At 51.7% G+C, this 26789-nt stretch overlaps 1 protein-coding gene across 3 annotated transcripts in view; it reads right to left on the bottom strand.

The window, feature by feature from the left end:
- CAPN10 (calpain 10) overlaps nt 1-26789 on the bottom strand; it is a 64724-nt gene that overhangs the window by 1686 nt on the left and 36249 nt on the right. For 2 of the 3 annotated variants that reach the window (XM_075340371.1, XM_075340374.1), the window contains 2 exons: nt 26143-26351; nt 6141-6390 (listed from right to left, as the gene is read on the bottom strand). In XM_075340371.1, the coding sequence (XP_075196486.1) occupies nt 6141-6390; nt 26143-26351 (459 nt within the window). The remainder of the gene's footprint in view (nt 1-6140; nt 6391-26142; nt 26352-26789) is intronic. The other variant, XM_075340373.1, reaches the window with a different exon arrangement.

The following is a 26789-nucleotide window of genomic DNA, read 5'->3' as shown; positions in this document are numbered from 1 at the left end:
GCACTACATTAAAAGTGCAAGGCCCCTCCCCCTCTGGCTATACCCCCCCCGTGGTATCACGGGTTCTCCAGTTTTAGTGCCAAAGCAAGAAGGAGGAAGCCAATAACTGGTTTAAACAAATTAACTCCGAATAACATCGGAGAACTGAAAAACCGTTCAACATGAACAACATGTGTACCCGCAAACAACAAAAAAACATCCCGAAGGACAACAGGGCGGGTGCTGGGTCTCCCAATAAGAGCTAGAAGAAAAGGAATTTACGGTAAGTAACAAAATTCCCTTCTTCTTCAGCGCTCTATTGGGAGACCCAGACGATTGGGACGTCCAAAAGCTGTCCCTGGGTGGGTAAAGAAATACCTCATGTTAGAGCTGCAAAACAGCCCTCCCCTACGGGGGTGTCACTGCCGCCTGCAGGACTCTTCTACCTAAGCTGGCATCCGCCGAAGCATAGGTATGCACCTGATAATGCTTAGTGAAAGTGTGCAGACTGGACCAGGTAGCTGCCTGGCACACCTGTTGAGCCGAAGCCTGGTGACGTAATGCCCAGGACGCACCCACGGCTCTGGTTGAGTGGGCTTTTAGCCCTGAAGGAACCGGAAGCCCCGCAGAACGGTAGGCCTCTAGAATTGGTTCTTTGATCCATCGAGCCAGGGTGGCTTTAGAAGCCTGCAACCCCTTGCGCGGACCAGCGACAAGGACAAAAAGTGCATCGGCACGGCGCATGGGCGCCGTGCGGGAAATGTAGATTCTGAGTGCTCTCACCAGATCTAGCAAACGTAAGTCCTTTTCATACCGGTGAACCGGATGAGGACAAAACGAAGGCAAGGATATATCCTGATTAAGATGAAAAGAGGATACGACCTTAGGGAGAAACTCCGGAATAGGGCGCAGCACTACCTTGTCCTGGTGGAACACCAGGAAGGGAGCCTTGGATGACAGAGCTGCCAGCTCAGACACTCGCCGAAGCGATGTGATCGCAACAAGAAACGCCACTTTCTGTGACAGCCGAGAAAAGGAAACTTCCTTCAGAGGCTCGAAGGGCGGCTTCTGGAGAGCAACTAGTACCCTGTTCAGATCCCATGGATCTAACGGCCGCTTGTACGGGGGCACAATATGACAGACCCCCTGCAGGAACGTGCGCACCTTAGAAAGACGTGCTAGACGCTTCTGAAAAAACACGGATAGTGCCGAAACTTGCCCTTTAAGGGAGCTGAGCGACAAGCCCTTTTCTAACCCCGATTGCAGGAAGGAAAGAAACTTGGGCAATGCAAATGGCCAGGGAGACACTCCCTGAGCAGAGCACCAGGATAAGAAAATCTTCCACGTTCTGTGGTAGATCTTAGCCGAATTCGACTTTCTAGCTTGTCTCATTGTGGCAACGACTCCTTGAGATAATCCTGCAGATGCTAGGATCCAGGACTCAATGGCCACACAGTCAGGTTCAGGGCCGCAGAATTCTGATGGAAAAACGGCCCTTGGGACAGTAAGTCTGGTCGGTCTGGCAGTGACCACGGTCGACCGATCGTGAGATGCCACAGATCCGGATACCACGACCTCCTCGGCCAGTCTGGAGCGACGAGTATGATGCGGCTGCACTCGGATCTGATCTTGCGTAGCACTCTGGGCAAGAGCGCCAGAGGCGGAAACACGTATGGGAGCTGAAACTGCGACCAATCTTGAACCAAGGCGTCTGCCGCCAGAGCTCTTTGATCGCGCGACCTCGCCATGAATGCCGGGACCTTGTTGTTGTGCCGGGATGCCATTAGGTCGACGTCCGGCACTCCCCAGCGGCGACAGATTTCCTGAAACACGTCCGGGTGAAGGGACCATTCCCCTGCGTCCATGCCCTGGCGACTGAGGAAGTCTGCTTCCCAGTTTTCTACGCCTGGGATGTGAACCGCGGATATGGTGGATGCTCTGTCCTCCACCCACATTAGAATGCGCCGGACTTCTTGGAAGGCTTGCCGACTGCGCGTCCCTCCTTGGTGGTTGATGTATGCCACCGCTGTGGAGTTGTCCGATTGGATTCGGATCTGCTTTCCTTCCAGCCACTGTTGGAAGGCCAGTAGAGCAAGATACACTGCTCTGATCTCCAGAACATTGATCTGAAGGGTGGACTCCTGCGGAGTCCACGTCCCCTGAGCCCTGTGGTGGAGAAATACTGCTCCCCACCCTGACAGACTCGCATCTGTCGTGACTACTGCCCAGGATGGGGGCAGGAAGGATCTTCCCTGAGACAATGAGGTGGGAAGGAGCCACCATTGTAGGGAGTCCTTGGCCGTCTGGGAAAGCGAGACTTTCCTGTCCAGGGACGTTGACTTCCCGTCCCATTGGCGGAGAATGTCCCATTGAAGTGGGCGCAGATGAAACTGCGCAAAGGGAACTGCTTCCATGGCTGCCACCATCTTCCCTAGGAAATGCATGAGGCGCCGCAAGGGATGCAACTGGCCCTGCAGAAGAGATTGCACCCCTGACTGTAGTGACCGCTGCTTGTTCAGCGGAAGCTTCACTATCGCTGCTAGAGTATGAAACTCCATGCCAAGATACGTTAGTGATTGAGTCGGTGATAGGATCGACTTTGGAAAGTTGATGATCCACCCGAAAGACTGTAGGGTCTCCAGCGTAGCATTCAGGCTGTGCTGACATGCCTCTTGAGAGGGAGCTTTGACCAATAAATCGTCTAGGTAAGGGATCACCGAGTGTCCCTGAGAGTGCAAGACTGCTACCACCGCCGCCATGACCTTGGTGAAGACCCGTGGGGCTGTTGCCAGACCAAATGGCAGAGCTACGAACTGAAAATGGTCGTCTCCTATCACAAAACGTAGAAAACGTTGATGTTCTGTAGCAATTGGCACGTGGAGATAAGCATCTTTGATGTCTATTGAGGCAAGGAAGTCTCCTCTGGACATTGAGGCAATGACAGAACGCAGGGTTTCCATCCGGAACTTCCTGGCGTGCACATGTTTGTTGAGCCGTTTTAGGTCCAGAACAGGACGGAACGAGCCGTCCTTTTTTGGAACCACAAAGAGATTGGAGTAAAACCCTTGCCCTTGTTCCTGAGGAGGGACTGGGATCACCACTCCTTCCGCTCTTAGGGAGCCCACCGCCTGCAGCAGAGCATCTGCTCGGTCTGGATGTGGGGAGGTTCTGAAGAACCGAGCTGGAGGACGAGAATTGAACTCTATTCTGTACCCGCGAGACAAAATGTCCGTCACCCACCGGTCTTTGACCTGTGACATCCAAATGCCGGAAAAGCGGGAGAGCCTGCCCCCGACCGGCGATGCGGAGGGAGGGGGCTGGAAGTCATGAGGTAGCCGCTTTGGAAGCGGTACCTCCATTTGCTTTCTTGGGGCGCATGTGAGCCCGCCACGAATCTGAGTTTCTTTGCGTCCTCTGAGTCCCTTTGGACGAGGTAAATGGTGTCTTGCCCGAACCTCGAAAGGACTGAAACCTCTGCTGCCACTTTTTCTGCTGAGGTTTGGTTGTTCTGGGTTGTGGTAAAGAGGAGTCTTTACCCTTAGACTGCTTAATGATATCAGCCAATGGCTCGCCAAACAGTCTATCTCTAGATAAAGGCAAACTGGTTAAACATTTTTTGGAACCAGCATCTGCTTTCCAGTCCTTTAACCACAAGGCTCTGCGCAAAACTACCGAATTGGCGGACGCCATTGAGGTGCGACTGGTAGATTCTAGGACCGCATTGATAGCGTAAGACGCAAACGCCGACATCTGCGTGGTAAGGTGCGCCACTTGCGGCACTGCTGGATGTATGATAGCATCCACTTTTGCTAAGCCAGCTGAAATAGCCTGGAGTGCCCATACGGCTGCGAATGCCGGAGCAAACGACGCGCCGATAGCTTCATAGACAGATTTTAACCAAAGGTCCATCTGTCCGTCATTGGCATCTTTAAGTGAAGCGCCATCCTCCACTGCAACTATGGACCTAGCTGCGAGTTTGGAAATCGGGGGGTCTACCTTTGGACACTGTGTCCAGCGCTTGACCACCTCAGGGGGGAAAGGGAAACGCGTATCTTTAGATCGTTTAGAGAAACGCCTTTCTGGGTTCTCTGAAGTCAGCGTGATCCAACAAAGCACTCAATTTACGCTTGGGATAAAGGAAACGAAACTTCTCCTGCTCCGCAGCCGCCTCTTCTGCTGAAGGGGCTGGGGGAGAAATATCCAACAGCCTATTGATGGCTGAGATAAGGTCGTTTACCATGGCATCCCCATCAGGGGTATCAAGGTTGAGAGGGTTTCCAGGAATGGATTCCTGATCACTCTCATCAGACACATCACAGGGAGACTGATTGCGCTGAGACCCTGAGCAGTGTGATGACGTCGAGGGTCTTTCCCAGCGAGCTCGCTTAGGGTGGCTGGGGCTATCATCTGAGTCATAATCCTCGGCCTGTGAAGCCGGGGACCCCCCTGTGGGCTGGATTAATTCCAAGTGAGGGGGACCTGAGGACAGAGGCCTCGCCGTGCCCAAAGACTGAGCCCCATGCATAGATTGCAAGGTTTCAAGGATTTTTGCCATAGAGACAGACATATTATCAGCAAAAACTGCAAAGTCTGTCCCTGTCACCGGGGCAGGACTTACAGGCGTCTCAGCCTGGGTCACTCTCCCTCCTGACTCCGGCTGGCGAAGCAGCACCGGGTCGGAGCATTGCACACAATGGGGGTCATCGGAGCCTGCTGGTAGATTAGCCCCACATGCAGCACCCGCAGTATACACAGCCCTAGCCTTGGCAGCCTTGCGTTTTGAGGATGGCATGTTGTTGCTTCCACAGAGTGATCTGGGAGATGCAGCCAGAAGCGACCTCACAGTGCAAGAAATACAATATCTCTATATCCTACACAGTACACCGATACACCGTGAGGCACTAGAGGGACCAGCACAGAAAAATCGCTTACCGCCCGCTTAAAAAGCGGGTGTGTGGTCGCCAGATAGCCCCTAGTCCAGGTCTCCCAGAGCCTTGCGTCCTTCCTCCAGCCAGACTGCATGTAATGGCTGCCGGCGTCCTGAGAGAGAAGGGGGGCGGGCCCTGGGCGTTCCTGGCTAAGAGCGGGAAGCCTGCTTCCCTCTGTGCCTAGTGTGAGGGCTGGAGCATGTAAATCAGGCTCCAGCCCTCGTCGCTGCTAGCGAACAGCGTCTCTCCCCTACCCTGAATGACAGGGTGGGGGCGGGAACGAATCGGAGCTGCCGGCGTCCTAGGCCCAAAAAGCCGGGGACTCAATTTATAACCGCCGCCGCCGTAAAAGCGCGGACGGCGGATCCCCGGCGCACCACAAGTCACAGCAGCGCCGCCCGGTCCAGAGGGGGTCGGCGCTGCGTTCCCATACACAAACAATCCCCCAGTAATCTGTAGGGACACAAACTCCAACGTTGCGGTCCCCGGCGCACTACAACACCCAGCCAGCCCGGAGTGTGTCTGTGCCTGCCGGGGACACAGAGTACCTGTATGATGCAGGGCCTGTCCCTGATCGTACTCCTGCTCCGTCTCCATCAGGTTCTAATGGGTCTGTGGATGGAGCCCGGCGTCAGAGCTGAGAGGCCGGCAGGATCCCACTTCCACAGAGCCCTACCAGGGGATGTGGAAGGAAAACAGCATGTCAGGCTCCAGCCCTGTACCAGCAATAGGTACCTCAACCTTACAACACCATCCAGGGGTGAGAAGGGAGCATGCTGGGGACACTATATGTGTCCTCTTTTCTTCCATCCGAAATAGTCAGCAGCTACTGCTGACTAAAATCTGTGGAGCTATGCATGGAATGTCTGACCTCCTTCGCACACAAAGCTAAAACTGGAGAACCCGTGATACCACGGGGGGGGGTATAGCCAGAGGGGGAGGGGCCTTGCACTTTTAATGTAGTGCTTTGTGTGGCCTCCAGAGGGCAGTAGCTATACCCCAATCGTCTGGGTCTCCCAATAGAGCGCTGAAGAAATATATATATCACACACACACACACACACACACACACACACACACACACACACACACACTATGTAGAGCGTGAGTCTCAACATTAGGTTAGAGCATCAGCACCATTCCTCTCAGATGGAAGATAAGCTTGCAGCGATACTCTTATTTTACTTATTAATAGTTTTGTTTACAAAAGTAAATTTATAATATGATACTAACCAAGTAAACATGGAAACCAATGGCATGGCACAGATTCTCCTGATTGTGCTGGCGAAGAGTCACTTTTACTGACTGGCAATTAGTGGACACACAAAACGAAATCGCTGGGTTAAAATGGTAAGAAGGAAAGTTCCTGCTGCCTCCCGCATTATTACTCTTCTTCCACTCTCCTTTAAACTCCAGGGTTTCCCATACTCCAGGCGTCGCATCTTTACTTGTCATCTCCGCAGGCTGATTGCAGTTTATTTCACTGAATGTAAAAAAAAACAAAAAAAAAAAAAACATTATTAAACTAAAGCGTTCCAAAGAACTATTGCTGAATCAAGAAGTGTACTACTACTTTGAGACTGTTCCTATTTCACTAACAATCATTATTTTAAATGGTTAAATAAGTAATTACAGCAATGTAACTACTGCAGAGCTATATAGTAAATGAATTGGCCAATTAATTCACAAAAAAAAAAAAAAAAGACTGCCCCTAAAGAAGGGAATTTTGTTTACTTACCGTAAATTCCTTTTCTTCTAGCTCCTATTGGGAGACCCAGACAATTGGGTGTATAGCTTCTGCCTCCGGAGGCCACAGAAAGTATTACACTTTAAAAAGTGTAACCCCTCCCCTCTGCCTATACACCCTCCCGTGGATCACAGGCTCCTCAGTTTTGGTGCAAAGAAGGGAATTTTGTTTACTTACCGTAAATTCCTTTTCTTCTAGCTCCAATTGGGAGACCCAGACAATTGGGTGTATAGGCTATGCCTCCGGAGGCCGCATAAAGTATTACACTTAAAAGTGTAAAGCCCCTCCCCTTCTGCCTATACACCCCCCGTGCTCCCACGGGCTCCTCAGTTTTGGTGCAAAAGCAAGAAGGAGGAAAAAAATTATAAACTGGTTTAAAGTAAATTCAATCCGAAGGAATATCGGAGAACTGAAACCATTCAACATGAACAACATGTGTACACAAAAAAACAGGGGCGGGTGCTGGGTCTCCCAATTGGAGCTAGAAGAAAAGGAATTTACGGTAAGTAAACAAAATTCCCTTCTTTGTCGCTCCATTGGGAGACCCAGACAATTGGGACGTCCAAAAGCAGTCCCTGGGTGGGTAAAATAATACCTCATAATAGAGCCGTAAAACGGCCCCTTCCTACAGGTGGGCAACCGCCGCCTGAAGGACTCGTCTACCTAGGCTGGCATCCGCCGAAGCATAGGTATGCACCTGATAGTGTTTCGTGAAAGTGTGCAGGCTCGACCAGGTAGCCGCCTGACACACCTGCTGAGCCGTAGCCTGGTGCCTCAAGCCCAGGACGCGCCCACGGCTCTGGTAGAATGGGCCTAGAGCCCTGAGGGAACCGGAAGCCCAGCAGAACGGTAAGCTTCGAGAATTGGTTCCTTGATCCACCGAGCCAGGGTTGATTTGGAAGCCTGTGACCCTTTACGCTGGCCAGCGACAAGGACAAAGAGTGCATCCGAGCGGCGCAGGGGCGCCGTACGAGAAATGTAGAGTCTGAGTGCTCTCACCAGATCTAACAGGTGCAGATCCTTTTCACATTGGTGAACTGGATGAGGACAAAAAGAGGGTAAGGAGATATCCTGATTGAGATGAAAGGGGGATACCACCTTTGGGAGAAATTCCGGAACCGGACGCAGAACCACCTTGTCCTGGTGAAACACCAGGAAAGGGGCTTTGCACGACAACGCTGCTAGCTCAGACACTCTCCGAAGTGAAGTGACTGCTACTAGGAAAACCACTTTCTGCGAAAGGCGTGAGAGAGAAATATCCCTCATTGGATCGAATGGTGGTTTCTGAAGAACCATCAGCACCCTGTTCAGATCCCAGGGTTCTAACGGCCGCTTGTAAGGAGGAACGATGTGACAAACCCCCTGCAGGAACGTGCGTACCTGTGGAAGTCTGGCTAGGCGCTTCTGGAAAAACACAGAGAGCGCTGAGACTTGTCCCTTAAGGGAGCCGAGCGACAAACCCTTTTCCAGTCCAGATTGAAGGAAGGACAGAAAAGTGTGCAAGGCAAAAGGCCAGGGAGAAAAACCCCGAGCAGAGCACCACGACAGGAAAATTTTTCCACGTCCTGTGGCAGATCTTGGCGGACGTTGGTTTCCTAACCTGTCTCATAGTGGCAATGACCTCTTGAGATAATCCTGAAGACGCTAAGATCCAGGACTCAATGGCCACAGTGTCAGGTTGAGGGCCGCAGAATTCAAATGGAAAAACGGCCCTTGAGACAGCAAGTCTGGTCGGTCTGGTAGTGCCCACGTTTGGCCGACCGTGAGATGCCACAGATCCGGGTACCACGACCTCCTCAGCCAGTCTGGAGCGACGAGGATGGCGCGGCGGCAGTCGGCCCTGATCGTGCGTAACACTCTGGGCAACAGTGCCAGCGGAGGAAACACATAAGGGAGTTGAAACTGCGACCAATCCTGAACTAAGGCGTCTGCCGCCAGAGCTCTGTGATCGTGAGATCGTGCCATGAATGCCGTGACCTTGTTGTTGTGCCGGGACGCCATTAGGTCGACGTCCGGCATCCCCCAGCGGCAACAGATCTCCTGAAACACGTCCGGGTGAAGGGACCATTCCCCTGCGTCCATGCCCTGGCGACTGAGAAAGTCTGCTTCCCAGTTTTCAACGCCCGGGATGTGAACTGCGGAGATGGTGGAGGCCGTGGCTTCCACCCACATCAAAATCCGCCGGACTTCCTGGAAGGCTTGCCGACTGCGTGTTCCGCCTTGGTGGTTGATGTAAGCCACCACTGTGGAGTTGTCCGACTGAATTCGGATCTGCTTGCCTTCCAGCCACTGCTGGAACACTTTTAGGGCAAGATACACTGCCCTGATCTCCAGAACATTGATCTGAAGCGAGGACTCTTGCTGAGTCCACGTACCCTGAGCCCTGTGGTGGAGAAAGACTGCTCCCCACCCTGACAGACTCGCGTCCGTCGTGACCACCTCCCAGGATGGGGGTAGGAAGGATTTCCCATGCGATAATGAAGTGGGAAGAAGCCACCACCGAAGGGAAGCTTTGGTTGCCTGAGAGAGGGAGACGTTCCTGTCGAGGGACGTCGGCTTCCTGTCCCATTTGCGTAGGATGTCCCAATGAAGAGGACGCAGGTGAAACTGCGCGAAAGGGACTGCCTCCATTGCTGCCACCATCTTCCCCAGGAAGTGCATGAGGCGCCTCAAGGGGTGTGCCTGACCTTGAAGGAGAGATTGCACCCCTTTCTGTAGTGAACGCTGCTTGATCAGCGGAAGCTTCACTATCGCTGATAGGGTATGAAACTCCATGCCAAGATATGTCAGCGATTGGGCTGGTGTCAGATTTGACTTTGGAAAATTGATGATCCACCCGAAACTCTGGAGAGCCTCCAGAGAAGCGTCGGGGCTGTGTTGGCATGCCTCTTGAGAGGGTGCCTTGATCAGCAGATCGTCCAAGTAAGGGATCACCGAGTGACCCTGAGAGTGGAGGACCGCTACTACAGTAGCCATAACCTTGGTGAAAACCCGTGGGGCTGTAGCCAGGCTGAACTGCAGTGCCACGAACTGCAGGTGTTCGTCTCCTATGGTGAAGCCCAAGAAGCGTTGGTGCTCTGGAGCAATCGGTACGTGGAGATAAGCATCTTCGATATCGATCGATGCAAGGAAATCTCCTTGGGACATTGAGGCGATGACGGAGCGGAGGGATTCCATCCGGAACCACCTGGTCTGTACGTGTTTGTTGAGCAGTTACGGGTCCAGGACAGGACGGAAAGACCCGTCCTTCTTTGGAACCACAAACAGGTTGGAGAAAAAAACGTGACCCTGTTGCTGAAGAGGAACAGGGACCACCACTCCTTCTGCCCTCAGAGTGCCCAGCGCCTGCAGAAGAGCCTCGGCTCGCTCGGGAGGCGGGGATGACCTGAAGAATCGAGTCGGGGGACGAGAGGCGAACTCTAACTTGTAACCGTGAGACAGAATGTCTCTCACCCAACGGTCTTTTACCCTTGGCAGTCAGGTGTCGCAAAAGCGGGAGAGCCTGCCACCGACCGAGGATGCGGATTGAGGAGGCCGAAAGCCATGAAGAAGCCGCTTTGGTAGCGGCACCTCCGGTGGTCTTTTTAGGACATGACTTAGACCGCCATGAGTCGGAGTTCCCTTGATCTTTCTGAGGCCTTTTGGACGAGGAGAATTGAGACCTGCCCGCGCCCCGAAAGGACCGAAACCTCGACTGCCCCCTCCTCTGTTGGGGTATGTTCGGTTTGGGCTGGGGTAAGGATGTATCCTTTCCCTTGGATTGTTTGATGATTTCATCCAAACGTTCGCCAAACAATCGGTCGCTAGAAATTGGCAAACTGGTTAAGCGCTTTTTTGGAAGCAGAATCTGCCTTCCATTTCCGTAGCCACAAGGCCCTGCGGAGTACCACCGAATTGGCGGATGCAACCGCCGTACGGCTCGCAGAGTCCAGGACAGCATTAATAGCGTAAGACGCAAATGCCGACGTCTGTGTGGCTGCGTCAATTTGCGCTTGACCTGCTGAGATAGCTTGTAGCGCCCATACGGCTGCAAATGCTGGGGCAAAAGAAGCGCCGATAGCTTCATAGATGGATTTCAACCAGAGCTCCATCTGCCTGTCAGTGGCATCTTTGAGTGAAGCCCCATCTTCCACTGCAAGTATGGATCTAGCCGCCAGTCTAGGATCCACCTTGGGACACTGAGTCCAACCTTTGACCACGTCAGGGGGAAAAGGATAACTTGTATCCTTAAGGCGCTTAGAAAAAAACGCTTATCAGGACAGGCACGGTGATTCTGGACGGCCTCTCTGAAATCAGAGTGGTCCAGAAACATACTCTGTGTACGCTTGGGAAACCTGAAACGGAATTTCTCCTGCTGAGAAGCTGACTCCTCCGCTGGAGGAGCTGAGGGAGAAATATCCAACTTTGATTGATGGACGCAATAAGATCGTTCACTATGGCGTCCCCGTCAGGCGTATCAAGATTGAGAGCGGCCTCAGGATCAGAATCCTGATCAGCTGTCTCCGCTTCATCATCCAGAGATTCCCCCCGCTGAGACCCTGACCAATATGAAGATGTCGAGGGAATTTCCCAGCGAGCTCGCTTAGTCGGTCAGGGGCTGGGGTCTGTATCAGAGACCTCACCCTGGGATCTATGAGACACCCCGGGGGGACCTTGCTGGTCCAACTGAGGGGGGCCAGGGAGCAATGATTCAACAGTGCCCCTGTGCTGAGATACCGGTCTGGATTGCTCAGTGGATCCTGCCGGTAGCGGGGTCGTACATGCGGCGCAGGCAGCATAGTAAGCCTGTGGTTTGGCACCCCTGCCTTTTATGGGCGCCATGCTGTTGTCTTCCCTGAGCAACACAATATATATATATATAGCCAGAATCAACTGTGCACCATACAGTGTAAAGTATATCTTATAAACATATAATTTAAAATTACACTCCTGCACAAATGTGGCTAGCACCACAGGTGCTGCATACCACCCGCTTAAAGCGGTTGTGAGGCCACCAGGGTCCCTGCCTGGGTCTGTCAGAATTTGTCCCCCTCTGCAGCGTTCAAGGAGCTGACAGGAATGGCTGCCGGCGTCCTGAGGAGAGGAGGGAGCCGTGGGCGTGACCCAGAGAGTGCGGGAACTGGTGCCACACTGTGCAGTGAGGGGGGTGGAGTATGCAAAGCATGCTCCAGCCCTCATTGCTGCTCGTCCGTACAGCGTCCCGCCCTTCCCCTGCTTGTCAGGGCTGTGGGCGGGAGGAAGAAAGACTAGGCCGCAAAAAGCCGGGGACTCGAGTAATAAGCGCGGCCGCCGTAAAAGCGCGGCCGCGCGGAAGTCCCCGGCGCACTACAAGTCCCAGCCGCGCCTCAGTGTTAAACATGGCGGTGGCGGTCAGCGCGGTAGCCCCCCTACATAAACACACTCAGCGACGCTGAGTGTGTAATGGCACATTTAACCCGGTCAGCGCCGCGGTCCCCGGTGCACTAGCACACCCAGCAATGCTGGAGTGTTGCTGTGCTCGGTCCCCACGGGGACACAGAGTACCTCCAAGTAGCAGGGCCATGTCCCTGAACGATACCCGGCTCCTATCCAGCAGGCTCCCAGGAGTTGTGGATGAAGCACGGTCTCAGTGCCTGGAGACCGATAGGATCCCACTTCACCCAGAGCCCTAAGGGGGATGGGGAAGGAAAACAGCATGTGGGCTCCAGCCTCCGTACCCGCAATGGATACCTCAACCTTAACAACACCGCCGACAAGAGTGGGGTGAGAAGGGAGCATGCTGGGGGCCCTATATGGGCCCACTTTTCTTCCATCCGACATAGTCAGCAGCTGCTGCTGACCCATCTATGGAGCTGTGCGTGCATGTCTGCCTCCTTCGCACAAAGCATAAAAACTGAGGAGCCCGTGGGAGCACGGGGGGTGTATAGGCAGAAGGGGAGGGGCTTTACACTTTTAGTGTAATACTTTGTGCGGCCTCCGGAGGCATAGCCTATACACCCAATTGTCTGGGTCTCCCAATGGAGCGACAAAGAAAGCAGGAAGGAGAAAACTTATAAATTGGTCTAGGGTAAATTCAATCCGAAGGATGTTCGGAGAACTAAACCATGAACCAAATGAACAATTCAACATGAACAACATGTGTGTACACAAAAGAACAACCAGCCCGAAGGGAACAGGGGCGGGTGCTGGGTCTCCCAATAGGAGCTAGAAGAAAAGGAATTTACGGTAAGTAAACAAAATTCCCTTCTTTGTCGCTCCATTGGGAGACCCAGACAATTGGGACGTCCAAAAGCAGTCCCTGGGTGGGTAAAAGAATACCTCAATAACAAGAGCCGAAACGGCCCTCTTACAGGTGGGCAACCGCCGCCTGAAGGACTCGCCTACCTAGACTGGCGTCTGCCGAAGCATAGGTATGCACTTGATAGTGTTTCGTGAAAGTGTGCAGACTAGACCACGTCGCTGCCTGACACACCTGCTGAGCCGTAGCCCGATGCCGCAATGCCCAGGACGCACCCACGGCTCTGGTAGAATGGGCTTTCAGCCCTGAAGGAAGCGGAAGCCCAGAAGAACGGTAGGCTTCGAGAATCGGTTCCTTGATCCACCGAGCCAAGGTTGACTTGGAAGCCTGCGAACCCTTACGCTGGCCAGCGACAAGGACAAAGAGCGCATCTGAACGACGCAGGGGCGCCGTGCGAGACACGTAGAGCCGGTGTGCTCTCACCAGATCCAAAGAGTGCAAATCCTTTTCACATTAGTGAATTGGATTAGGGCAAAATGAAGGTAAGGAGATATCCTGATTGAGATGAAAAGTAGATACCACCTTAGGGAGAAATTCCGGAACCGGACGCAGGACCACCTTATCCTGGTGAAACACCAGGAAGGGGGTTTTGCATGATAGCGCTGCAAGCTCAGACACTCTCCGGAGTGATGTACCTGCCACTAGAAAGGCCACCTTTTGCGAAAGACGTGATAAAGAGACATCCCGCAGCGGCTCGAAAGGTGGTTTCTGAAGAGCCGTTAGCACCCTGTTAAGATCCCAGGGTTCCAGCGGACGCTTGTAAGGTGGGACTATGTGGCAAACTCCCTGCAGGAACGTGCGGACCTGCGGAAGCCTGGCTAGACGCTTTTGAAAAAATACGGAGAGCGCCGATACTTGGCCCTTGAGAGAGCCGAGTGACAAACCCTTGTCCATTCCGGATTGGAGGAATGAAAGAAAAGTGGGTAAGGCAAACGGCCATGGAGAGAAACCGTTATCAGAGCACCAGGATAAGAAGATTTGCCAAGACCTGTAATAGATCTTGGCGGACGTTGGCTTCCTGGCCTGTCTCATGGTGGCAATGACATCCTGAGACAACCCTGAAGACGCTAGGAGCCAGGACTCAATGGCCACACAGTCAGGTTGAGGGCCACAGAATTTAGATGGAAAAATGGCCCTTGTGACAGCAAGTCTGGGTGGTCTGGAAGCGCCCACGGCTGGCCCACCGTGAGATGCCACGGATCCGGGTACCACGCCCGCCTCGGCCAGTCTGGAGCGATGAGAATGGCGCGACGGCAGTCGGACCTGATCTTGCGTAACACTCTGGGCAGCATCGCCAGAGGAGGAAACACATAAGGCAGTCGGAACTGCGACCAGTCCTGAACTAACGCATCCGCCGCCAGAGCTCTGTGATCCTGAGACCGAGCCATGAATGCCGGGACTTTGTTGTTGTGCCGTGACGCCATGAGATCGACGTCCGGCGTTCCCCAGCGGCGACAGATCTCTCGAAACACTTCTGGGTGCAGAGACCATTCCCCCGCATTCATGCCCTGACGACTGAGAAAATCTGCTTCCCAGTTTTCTACGCCCGGGATGTGAACTGCGGAGATGGTGGAGGCTGTGGCTTCCACCCACTGCAGAATCCGCCGGACTTCCTGGAAGGCTTGACGACTGAGAGTGCCGCCTTGGTGGTTGATGTATGCGACGGCAGCGGCGTTGTCCGACTGGATACGGATCTGCCTGCCCTCCAGCCACCGCTGAAAAGCCAATAGGGCTAGATACACTGCCCTTAACTCCAGAACATTGATCTGAAGGGAAGACTATCGGAGTCCAGGTTCCCTGAGCCCTGTGGTGGAGAAAAACCGCTCCCCACCCTGACAGGCTCACGTCCGTGGTGACCACAGCCCAGGTTGGGGGTAGGAAGGATTTTCCCTGCGATAGAGAATTGGGAAGGAGCCACCACTGAAGTGACGTCTTGGTTGCAAGGGAAAGAGACGTTGCTGTCGAGGGAATCCGACCTCCTGTCCCATTTGCGGAGAATGTCCCATTGGAGTGGCCGTAGATGGAATTGCGCGAACGGCACTGCCTCCATCGCTGCCACCATCTTCCCCAGGAAGTGCATGAGGCGCCTTAAGGGGTGTGACTGACTCCGAAGAAGTGATTGCACCCCTGCCTGCAGAGAAAGCTGTTTGTCTCGCGGTAGCTTGACTACCGCTGACTGTGTATGAAACTCCATCCCGAAGTCAGTGATTGGGTCGGTGTCAACTTGGATTTTGGGAAGTTGATGATCCACCCGAACTGCTGGAGAGTCGTCAGAGCGACTGTAAGGCTGTGTTGACACGCCACCCGAGAAGGGGCCCTGACTAGGAGATCGCCTAGGTAGGGAATCACCGAGTGGCCCTGAGAGTGTAGGACCGCCACGACGGATGCCATGACTTTGGTGAAAACCCGTGGGGCTGTCGCCAGGCCGAAAGGCAATGCCACGAACTGAAGGTGTTCGTCCCTGATGGCGAAACGCAAGAAGCGTTGATGTTCGGGTGCGATCGGCACGTGGAGATAAGCATCTTTGATGTCGATCGATGCTAGGAAGTCGACTTGTGACATCGAGGCGATGACCGAGCGGAGAGATTCCATCCGAAATCGTCTGGTTCTCACGTGTCTGTTGAGCAGTTTGAGGTCCAGAACGGGACGGAATGATCAGTCCTTTTTTGGCACCACGAACAAGTTGGAGTAAAAGCCGCGACCACGTTCCTGAAGGGGGAACGGGGGTCACAACTCCTTCTGTCTTCAGAGCGTCCACCGCCTGAAAAAGTGCGTCGGCCTGAGCGGGGGGGCGGAGAGGTTCTGAAGAAACGAGCCGCAGGACGGGAGCTGAACTCTATCCTGTAACCGTGAGACAGAATGTCTCTCACCCATCGGTCTTGAACATGTGGCCACCAGGCGTCGCCAAAGCGGGAGAGCCTGCCACCGACCGAGGATGCGGTTAGGGGAAGCCGAGAGTCATGAGGAGGCCGCCTTGGAGGCAGTAACTCCTGCGGCCTTTTGGGGGCGTGACTTGGACCGCCACGCATAGGAGTTCCTCTGGCCTTTCTCCTGCCTGCTGGACGAAGAGGATTGGGGCTTGGCGGAGGGACGAAAGGACCGAAACCTCGATTGTATTTTCCATTGTTGAGGTCTCTTAGATCTGGACTGGGGTAAGGATGAGTCCTTTCCCTTGGATTCCTTAATAATCTCATACAGTCGTTCGCCAAACAAGCGTTCGCCAGCAAACGGCAAACCGGTTAAGAACCTCTTGGAGACAGAGTCTGCCTTCCATTCGCGCAGCCACATGGCCATGCGGACTGCCACAGAGTTAGCGGATGCTACAGCTGTACGGCTAGCAGAGTCCAGGACTGCGTTCATGGCATAGGATGAAAAGGCTGACGCCTGAGAGGTCAAAGACGCAACTTGCGGAGCAGAATTACGTGAGACAGCATTAATCTCAGTCAGACAAGCCGAGATAGCTTGGAGTGACCACACGGCTGCCAAGGCCGGGGCAAAAGACGCGCCCGTGGCCTCTTAGATGGACTTCACCAGGAGCTCTATCTGCCTGTCAGTGGCATCCTTTAGTGATGAGCCATCTGCCACCGATACCACAGATCTAGCCGCCAATCTAGAGACTGGAGGATCCACCTTGGGACATCCAAATATGAGAATGCATGAGTGGATGTGTGCCTCCTTCCACACAAAGCATAAAACTGAGGAGCCCGTGATCCACGGGAGGGTGTATAGGCAGAGGGGAGGGGTTACACTTTTTAAAGTGTAATACTTTGTGTGGCCTCCGGAGGCAGAAGCTATACACCCAATTGTCTGGGTCTCCCAATGGAGCGACAAAGAAAACAATTTTTTTTAGATATGCTTTCATACCAAACCATAGTAAGAGTACCTATGTAAATACCCACCCCCAGTGAGGTATATATACAAAAATAGAAATAATGATAGTAAAAAACAATTGTAGGACAAGATGAGAAGGGGCCTGTTATGCCCTAAATGACCATACCAACCAGGGGAGGTTGGCTCCACCGCTCTATGTCGACTTGTCCGAATACTCTGCTGGGCCCTAAAAGAGCATATCCTAGTCAAACTCAAATAGCCACATAGTAATATTACAAGCCACAAAAATATTATCTCGAGTGAGAATCCAACTTCATATACAAAGTGCTATGATATCATGGACCATTATCATTGTTTGCCATGTAAATAATTATGGATTTCAGAGAGAACACTCCAGACTATATTGACACAGTAGCATAGTCTGAATATTGCTCAATTAACTTACATTAACATTATGATTCGTGTTACACATATACAATACGATAGCTTATAACCTGGAGAACACTACAATAAGTACTCCTATAACTACGACACCAGAGATGGGTGAACCCTCATATGTTAAAGTTCGGCAGGTTCAGGCGATCTTTTATTTTTATTTTTTAAGTCAGGATCGGGACCAGACTAGAACCAAAGCTTGAGACACGACCCCAAACCTTATAAGTCTATGGAGACACAAACTTGTGTTCTGTAAAATGGCTATGGGGCTGAAAAAGGACACAAAATGGGGATTACGACAATTCTACTTACCAAGTTTCCACGCAGCTGCCTCGCCTCACTGCTTCCAGGTCCGCTCATTAAATATCATGCATATTCACTGCTTCCCCCACACATCCTCTGTGACAGAGTCTGTAATTGGTTGCAGTCAGACTGCCGGCGTCTGTGATTGCATGCCCTCACATTAGCTGTCTGTGTCCAAAAAAGTGGAGTCTAAAAATAAATAAATTGGAAAAAAATGGCATATTTTGATACACAGCGTGGATAAAGCAGACAGCTGGAGTTTGCAGCCTCCAGCTATGTGCGGAATCTTAGCTGTGTATCAAAATACAGGGGATTCCATGTTGCATTTTTTTTTTTTAAATTTAAAAAACTGTGTTCAGTCCCCCACAATACTGATACTCAGCCAAGATAAAGCAGTCAGCTGGGGGCTGGTATTCCCAGGCTAGGGAGGCCCATTGTTATTGGGCTTTTCGCAGCCGAAAAATAGCAGGCGCTGCCTCCCTAGAATTGGTGTATCAGATACGCCAATCCTGGCACTTACCCGGCTCATTCCGGTTGGCCTGGAGCGGTGGCAATTGGGGTAATATAAAAGGTTAATGACAGCTATGATTTTTCAATAAATCACAGCTATCATCAAGCCTGAGGTTAGTAATGGGGAGGGGTCTACAAGACCCTTCCCATTACTAATCATGTAATTATAAAGGTGAAAACCCAACACAATTTTTTTATATTTTTTAAACACCCTTTTTCTCCAATTTAATTAATCTCTAAAAACACTCCTGCAGGCCTGACATAATCCACAGACAAGTTGTCCTACTACGATCCCGCCTCTGCTACATCTGAGGACGCAGTGCACAATCACATTAGAAAACACGACCAATCACTGCGGCCGCAGGGACACAGCCAACGGAGCCACAGCAGTGAGGTTAGTGAGTGCGCCTAAGGTTACAGCTGGTGATTCCTATGGTACCTTAGCTGTGACCTCAGGTGAGCTCCATGAACTCGCTTCAGGTGAACTCAATGTTGAATTGTCGGCTTAGGCTATGTAAGCATGTTGAGTATTTGGTTGCAGAAAATCTCCATCTTCTGGCACAAAAACTCACCATGTGTTTTTCTTCAAGGAGATGCAGATTTAGTGCAGAAATTAATTTGCAAAACTCTGCACCTCCTGGCAAAAAAACGCATCACATTTTTTGATGCTTTTTTTCTGCCAGGAGACGCAGATTATCTGAAACCAAATACTAAACGTGTGCACATATCTTAAGCAAGTAATCTGGCATGGAGTTCAACAAGTTCACCTGAGGCTAGTTCACAGCTGGGGTACTGTGGGAACCCCCAGCTGTAACCTCAGGTGAACTCCCTGACGTCACTGCTCTCACAACTGCCCCTGGTGCCTTGCTGCTCGGTCATGTTTTCTAATGTGACCAATGCACAGCAACGTCTGGATGTAGCAGAGCCTGGATCGTCGTGGGACGTCATTGTGTACATTACGTTGGACCTGCAGGGGTGTTTTGTGGGTTAATAAATTGGAGAAAGAGGGCAGGGTTTTTTTTGGGGGGGTAGGATTTTAATAAAAAGGATTTTTCTCTGTTTATTTCTTTTTACTTACACTATTAGTAATTGGGGTGTCTCATAGACCCCTCCCATTACTAATGTCAGGCTTGATGACAACTGATTTTTTTGACAAATCACAACTGTCATTAATATCTTATATTACCCAAATTGCTACCGCTCCAGGGCACTCCTCGGGATGAGCGGGGTAAGCGCCAGGATTTGCGCACCTAAAGAATGCACCAATTTGGGGCAACTGTTGGCTGCTATTTTTAGGCTGTGGAGAGTCCAATAACCATGGGCCACCCCAGCCTGAGAATACCAGCCCCCAGCTGTCTGCTTTATCTGTGCTGGAAAAACAGGAGAACAAGGGTGGATTTGATGCAAAAAATATTGAAGGCTATTGTTGTCACATGGCTTTTATTTCTATTTACATGTGCCAATGATTTCTACCTTACAACTTGTGAATTTTCACTGCTGTCATATGGCATCTATTTGTGCCAATGTCCGCATCTGCCGAAGCATGAGCATGCACTTGGTAGTGCTTAGAAAAAGTGTGCAGACTGGACCAAGTGGCAGCCTGACACACCTGCTGAGCCGTAGCCTGGTGCCTGAAAGCCCAGGAGGCACCGACAGCTCTGGTCGAGTGCGCCTTAATCCCCGACGGGGGAGGCACCTGAGAAGATTGGTAGGCATCGGCGATAGCCGACCTAACCCAACGAGCCAAGGTCGGTTTAGACGCCGAGAGGCCCTTGCGCTGACCCGTGGTTAGCACAAAAAGTGAGGTGCACCGCCGAAAAACGGCGGTGCGAGACACATAGATTCGGAGCGCCCGCACCAAATCCAAGGTGTGCAACGCCTTCTCAAAGCGATGCACAGGGGCCGGACAAAAAGAGGGCAATGAAATGTCCTGGTTAAGGTGGAAGGAAGACACCACCTTAGGGAGAAAGTCCGGAGTCGGACGAAGAACCACCTTGTCTTGGTGAAACACCAAAAAGGGGGATTCCGAAGAAAGCGCAGCCAAATCAGAAACTCTCCTGAGAGAAGTTATGGCTACTAGAAAGACAACTTTCTGTGAAAGTCTAGACAAAGGAACCTCCCTGAGAGGCTCAAAAGGGGGTTTCTGTAAGGCCGTGAGGACCAAATTAAGGTCCCAGGGATCCAAGGGTCGTCGGTAAGGAGGATGGATGTGAGATGCGCCCTGCATGAAGGTGCGCACCTGAGCCAGTCGGGCGATACGCCGCTGGAACAATACCGACAAAGCCGACACCTGTCCCTTAAGTGAATTGAGGGACAGACCCAACTGTAGACCCGACTGTAGAAAAGACAGGATGGTCGGCAAGGCGAACGGCCAAGGAGCATGGCCGGAAGAGCGACACCAGGACAGGAAAATTCTCCAAGTCCTGTGGTAAATCTTAGCCGAGGAAGACTTCCGAGCCTGAGTCATGGTGGAGATGACCTCAGAGGGAATGCCTGAAGCCGTCAGGATCCAGGACTCAAGAGCCACGCCGTCAATCTGAGAGCCGCAGAATTCTGGCGGAAGAACGGACCTTGAGAGAGAAGGTCTGGGCGGTCCGGGAGATGCCACGGCATCCCTACGGACAGGCGGAGCAGGTCTGGGTACCAGGCTCGCCTGGGCCAGTCCGGAGCAATGAGTATGACCGACGGCCCTCCATTCGGATCTTGCGCAGAACCCTGGGCAAGAGCGCTAGAGGGGGAAACACATAGGCCAGACTGAACTGAGACCAATCCTGAACCAGTGCGTCTGCTGCGAAGGCTTGAGGATCGTGGGAGCGAGCCACGTAGACCGGAACCTTGTTGTTGTGCCGGGAAGCCATTAGATCTACTTCCGGAGTGCCCCACTTGCGGCAGATTGATCTGAACACTGACGGATGCAGGGCCCACTCGCCGCCGTCCACGGTTTGACGGCTGAGATAATCGGCCTCCCAGTTTTCCACGCCTGGGATGTGGACTGCGGATATGGTGGACTTTGAGTCCTCCGTCCACTGGAGGATTCGTTGAACCTCCAACATCGCCAGACGGCTGTGAGTTCCGCCCTGGTGATTGATGTAGGCAACCGCTGTCGCGTTGTCCGACTGAACCCGAATGTGCTTGCCCGCCAATAGGTGGTGAAAGTCTAGGAGAGCTAGAAACACAGCTCTGATCTCCAGCACATTGATCGGGAGGGCTGATTCGGACGGAGTCCAAGTGCCCTGTGCTCGGTGATGGAGAAACACCGCTCCCCAGCCGGAGAGACTGGCATCCGTGGTGAGGATCACCCAGGACGGAGTCAGGAAGGACCGTCCCTGTGAAAGGGAGAGGGGCTGAAGCCACCACTGAAGGGAGTTCCTGGCCTGTGATGACAGAGCCACCAGCCTGTCCAAAGAAGAGATCCGCTTGTCCCAACAGCGGAGAATGTCCAGCTGCAAGGGACGCAGATGGAACTGGGCAAAGGGAACCGCTTCCATGGACGCCACCATCTGACCCAGCACCTGCATGAGGTGTCTGATGGAATGACGGCGGTGCCTCAGCAGAGAGCGCACCGCCAGACGAAGGGACTGCTGTTTGACTAAGGGCAACTTGACAAGTGCCGGCAGAGTCTCGAATTGCATCCCGAGGTACAAAAGTACCTGGGTCGGGGTCAGAGTCGACTTGGGGAGGTTGACAAGCCACCCGAATTGGACTAGAGTGGCGAGAGTGAGCGAGACACTCCGCTGACAGTCTACACTGGATGAGGCCTTGACTAGAAGGTCGTCCAGGTAAGGAATCACTGCCAACCCCTGGAGGTGCAGGACCGCAACCACTGCTGCCATGACCTTGGTGAACACTCGGGGGGCCGTGGCTAAGCCAAAGGGAAGAGCCACGAACTGGAAATGTTCCTCTCCGATCGCAAAGCGTAGCCAGCGCTGGTGTGAAACCGCAATAGGCACATGCAGATAGGCATCTCTGATGTCGATGGATGCCAGAAAATCTCCCTGGGTCATTGAGGCAATGACCGATCTTAGAGATTCCATGCGAAAGTGCCGCACCTGAACATGCTTGTTGAGAAGCTTGAGATCCAGGATGGGCCGGGAGGAACCGTCCTTTTTGGGAACTAGAAAGAGGTTTGAGTAGAAACCTCTGAACCGTTCCCGGGCGGGGACCGGAACAATTACACCATTGGTCTGCAGGGATGCCACGGCCTGAGAGAAGGCGGCGGCTTTGGAGCAGGGGGGGGTGGACAGAAAAAATCTGTTTGGCGGGCTGGAGGAAAAAGGTATCCTGTAGCCGTGGGTGATGATATCCCGCACCCACTGATCGGAGACGTGTTGCAACCACACGTCGCCAAAGTGGGAGAGCCTGCCCCCGACCAAGGACGTTGCTGGCGCGGCCAGATAGTCACGAGGAGGCTGCCTTGGTGGCAGCGGCTCCTCCGGTCTTTTGAGGACGCGGCTTTGCGCGCCAGTTGGATTTACGATCCTTGGCGGTAGTGGACGAGACTGTGGGCTTAGAGGATGACCAGTTAGAGGAACGAAAGGAACGAAACCTCGATTGGTTCCTGCCCTGGGTAGGTTTCTTGGCTTTAGCTTGTGGCAAGGAAGTACTCTTCCCGCCAGTAGCTTCCTTAATTATGTCATCCAGCTGTTCCCCAAACAGCCGTGACCCAGTAAAAGGGAGACTCGCAAGGTACTTCTTAGAGGAAGCGTCCGCTTTCCACTCTCGAAGCCACAAGATCCTGCGGATCGCGAGGGAGTTAGCGGAGGCCACTGCCGTGCGGTGAGAAGCCTCCAGGACGGCAGCCATGGCGTAGGATGCAAAAGCCGAAGCTCGGGAAGTTAAGGCATCCATCTCAGGAATAGAGTCCCTGGAGAGGGAATGAATCTCCGCCAGAGAGGCAGAGATAGCCTTAAGAGCCCACACCGCCGCAAAAGACGGAGAGAAGGAGGCTCCTGCCGCCTCAAATACAGACTTGGCCAGAAGGTCAACCTGGCGGTCAGTGGGATCCTTAAGAGAAGTGCCGTCGGCCACCGCAACTACTGTGCGGGCTGAGATTCTGGACACTGGAGGGTCTACCTTTGGGGACTGGGCCCAGTCCTTAACCACCTCCGGTGGAAACGGGAAACGGTCATCTGAACTACGTTTCGGAAAACGTTTGTCAGGACAGGCCCTAGGCTTGTTAACAGTGGTCTGAAAGCTGGAGTGGTTAAAAAACATACTCCTAGGTTTCTTAGGAGAGGTAAACTGGTGTACCTCTACCAGAGAGGGTTGATCCTCTGACTCCTGTGGGTTGAGGTTCAGTACGGAGTTAATGGACGCAATCAAGTCACTAACGTCCGCATCGCCCTCAGACAAGTCAATGGGGTACATAGAGGCAGAGTCTGAGCCCACAGTAAGTGAATCATCCTCGCCCCGCACCTCGGCTTGTGAATCAGAGCCGTGGGACGAGGAAGGAGAAGGGTCCGTGCGTCTCCGTTTAGGGGGACGGGGTCCTAGGACATACTCTGAGGGCTCTGCAGAGCTCAGAGCCGCAGAGACACCCTGAGAGGGAGGCTGATGCATAGACAGCAGCGTCTGGGACAGCTGCCCCATGGAATCGGCAAACGACTTGGAAAGAGCCTGTGAAAAGGATGCTATCCAAGCCGGGGGTTCAGCCACCGGGACCGAAGCAGCCGGAGGGACCCCTGAGGAGGCTCCAGGCTGAGACACAACCATATTAGCACAGTTATCACAATGTGGGTACGTGCTAGGCTCTGGCAGAATTAGCTTGCAAGCAGTGCATATAGCATACATGTTTGCAGCCTTGCTCCTAGTGACAGACATGCTGCTGTGGAGGAAGCTCTGCAGCCAAAACACACTCCTGTAGAAAGCCTGAGTGTATAAAAATCCACAACCATAGGTTGTGGCTTACCAGCCCTGTTCTCTGTGTGTCCTCCGGATTTCACCGCTCCCCTGTAAAGTGACAGCTTTCCAAAAAGTATGCAGCAGTAGCATCCAGCGCTTCTCAGTGTTATAAAAACGCTGAGAAAATGGCGCTGGGAGAAGGAGGGGGGGCGTGTATAAGCCCAGGAGCGGGAAAAACAGAGGGCACAGAGATACAGGGGGGTAGACAGGGGAGGGGACATCTCCTTAGAGAGGAGTGCCCTCCCCTCTGCTGGCCGGGCGGTGGGCGGCGCTGTATGCAAAACATACAGAAGAAGCCAAAAACGAAACTAGGCCCAAACTGAAGCCGGGGCCTAGATTTTAAAGTGCGGCCGACGAGCAGGCACCGTCGGCGCGGTTCTCATGGGAAATTCCCAGAACCGGCCGAAATTAACAGTAACGCTAAAGCACATACTGCCCCCATAATAAAAGCACCCGGGACCCCTGAAAAAACGTCTCAATACTTAGCTTTGAGACGCAGGGCCATGTCCCTGAGTGGGGGTTAACGCTCCTTCCAGCAGGGACCAGACAGGGCTGTGGATGGAGCCGGCCTCCTGCAAGCAGAGAGGACCGTGATGGCTCCCACTTCAAACAGAGCCTCGACAGAGGATGCGAAGGAGCACGGCATGTGAAGGCTCCAGCCTTATTAAGATCAACCTTAACAGCACCCCGCAGAGTGGAGCGTGAAGGGACATGCCGGGAGTCCAAACTGGACCCGCTTTTCTTCCAAATCTTTAAAAAATTAAAATAAAATTGAAAAAAAAATATGAGGAAATAAAAGTGTGTGTATCCTCCTGAAACACAAAGCGTTGAACTGGGTAGATTGTCATCCAGGGGGTGTATATAGCCCGGAGGGAGGAGCTACACGTTTGAGTGTAGTGCTTTGTGTGTCCTCCGGAGGTCGCTAGCTATACACCCATGGTCTGGGTCTCCCATAAAGGAACGATAAAGAAATTTATTTTTAAACGCCACTTCGGGGACCCAGACAGCTACTGTGAGGGCAGCCAATCAGAGACACCGGCACTCAGACTGCAACCAATCACAGATGCTGTCAGAGAGAAGTGGGAAGTGGAAGCAGTTAATATTCATGAGCTTTAATGAGCGGATCCAGAAGCAATGCGACAGTTGTGAGGAGACCAAGTAAAATTGTCCTGCTTTATTCTGCATTTTGATTCCTTATTTTATTTGTATCCTGGTGACCGAACCTGAACACTAACACAGACTACCCTGAGGTCCGTGCACAGAAATTAGGTGTCCGGTACGGCCCTCAAACTTTACAATTCGGGTTCATCCATCACTACACTACACGTTTCCCCTCTAAAGTGGGGAGTTCCTCAGGAACAGAAAATATCTAAATGTGTGTGAGAATACTAAGGTGATCAATAAAATACTTTGCTTATATTGGATAAAGAAAGTGCCTATTAATACAATATGCTTAGCCTTCCTATGGAGTGGGTATTCACATAGGCAGTCTTTTGCTGCTGCTGCTATTAATTTTAAAGCATATTTAATAAAAACGTTAGGGTTATTTTTTTCTGTGAAATTACAATTCGTTGTATACTAAATATATAGTGTGAATAAATTGGCCAGTTACCATTTATTGATTCTTTCAATTCCCTAAACACCATATTGTTTTAATACATATTGCATTATCATGTAAGTTATCAGTTTGTCTGCAGAGGTCTTAAATGGAGCCTGTGAGAGAAGATCTTCGATTTCACAGAGAAAAATCCTATCTTACTAAATCACATTATGTGCTCTTTAAATGTGTCCTTTTTCAGAAAATCTAAAAACTATTTAGTATCCATATTTTGTTCATGCATTTTAATCCCTATGTATCATATATTAACTTGCTGGTGTCAGAAAGGTACACTGGCTTTATGGGTGTCAAATTAACCAAAACTGAAAATATAGTTTTCCTAAAAATATTTTATCATTCTTCAATTAGTTGGCCTTTACAAATCAGGTCTAGAGAACAAGTAGCACTGCATTTCGTGATGGTGTTAAGTCCTTACCAATTATGAAGCACCAGCTTACAACTCACAGGCAGGCACTGCTAAAGTATTAAAAGTAGAAGTGTTTATATTAAATCCCAATAGGCTTTTACTTTTTCTAGCAACATTTGACAAAAATAGAACAAAGTTTATAATCTGAATGCTATTTCCATCTAATCTCAATGTCATGAGTAATAATCAGCTATAAGGGCAGCTCACTGTAACCTGAGTGTGATGGGTCCACTGGAAAGCACCCGCAGTAAGAAGTCCCCTTCTGTGTCCCTGAGAAATGTGCTGGGGATAAGCAGATGATATCCTGGAGATAACTCACACCGCAGATGTAGCTGTCTATCATAACAGTGCGAGGAGGTGCCAGCCAAAGGGGGTGTCAAAATGGTCTTCTGAAGGTTAAAGCGACGTTTTTCCACCTGTAGATAAGGTAAAAAAGTAAGAAACAGAGCTTATTTATCGGCTATGTCACATCATCCATCCTAGGACCGCTTCATTGAACTTCATTTTGGTCCTCTACCAAGATGCTAAACAAAGTTCAGGATAACACTGCTGAATATAAAAAAAAAGAAGGGAGGGAGATATAGGCCAGATATAAAATAATATCAGGAGATTCCACAACTGAGTTAGCCACAAAGACTCGCACATATTCGCTGCATATGGTATATAGGACAATGTTTTTCTACATGAAATCAGGTTATGGTATGCATCAGGTTCATGATACTCAATGCCGACAATTCATATGAGGTTTATTTTTTCTGGAAAGCAATCATCGATCTTGAATTTCCATACATGGAGTCTCCATAGAATTTACGCTGTATGTTTTGTATTTTGAGATACAGTATATCGCTAAAATG

This window comes from Anomaloglossus baeobatrachus, chromosome 3 (genome assembly GCF_048569485.1).
Source record: "Anomaloglossus baeobatrachus isolate aAnoBae1 chromosome 3, aAnoBae1.hap1, whole genome shotgun sequence".
NCBI classification, from domain to species: domain Eukaryota; kingdom Metazoa; phylum Chordata; class Amphibia; order Anura; family Aromobatidae; genus Anomaloglossus; species Anomaloglossus baeobatrachus.
The sequence above is the reverse complement of the archived record's forward strand: the minus strand, read 5'-3'. Positions and strand labels throughout refer to the sequence as shown.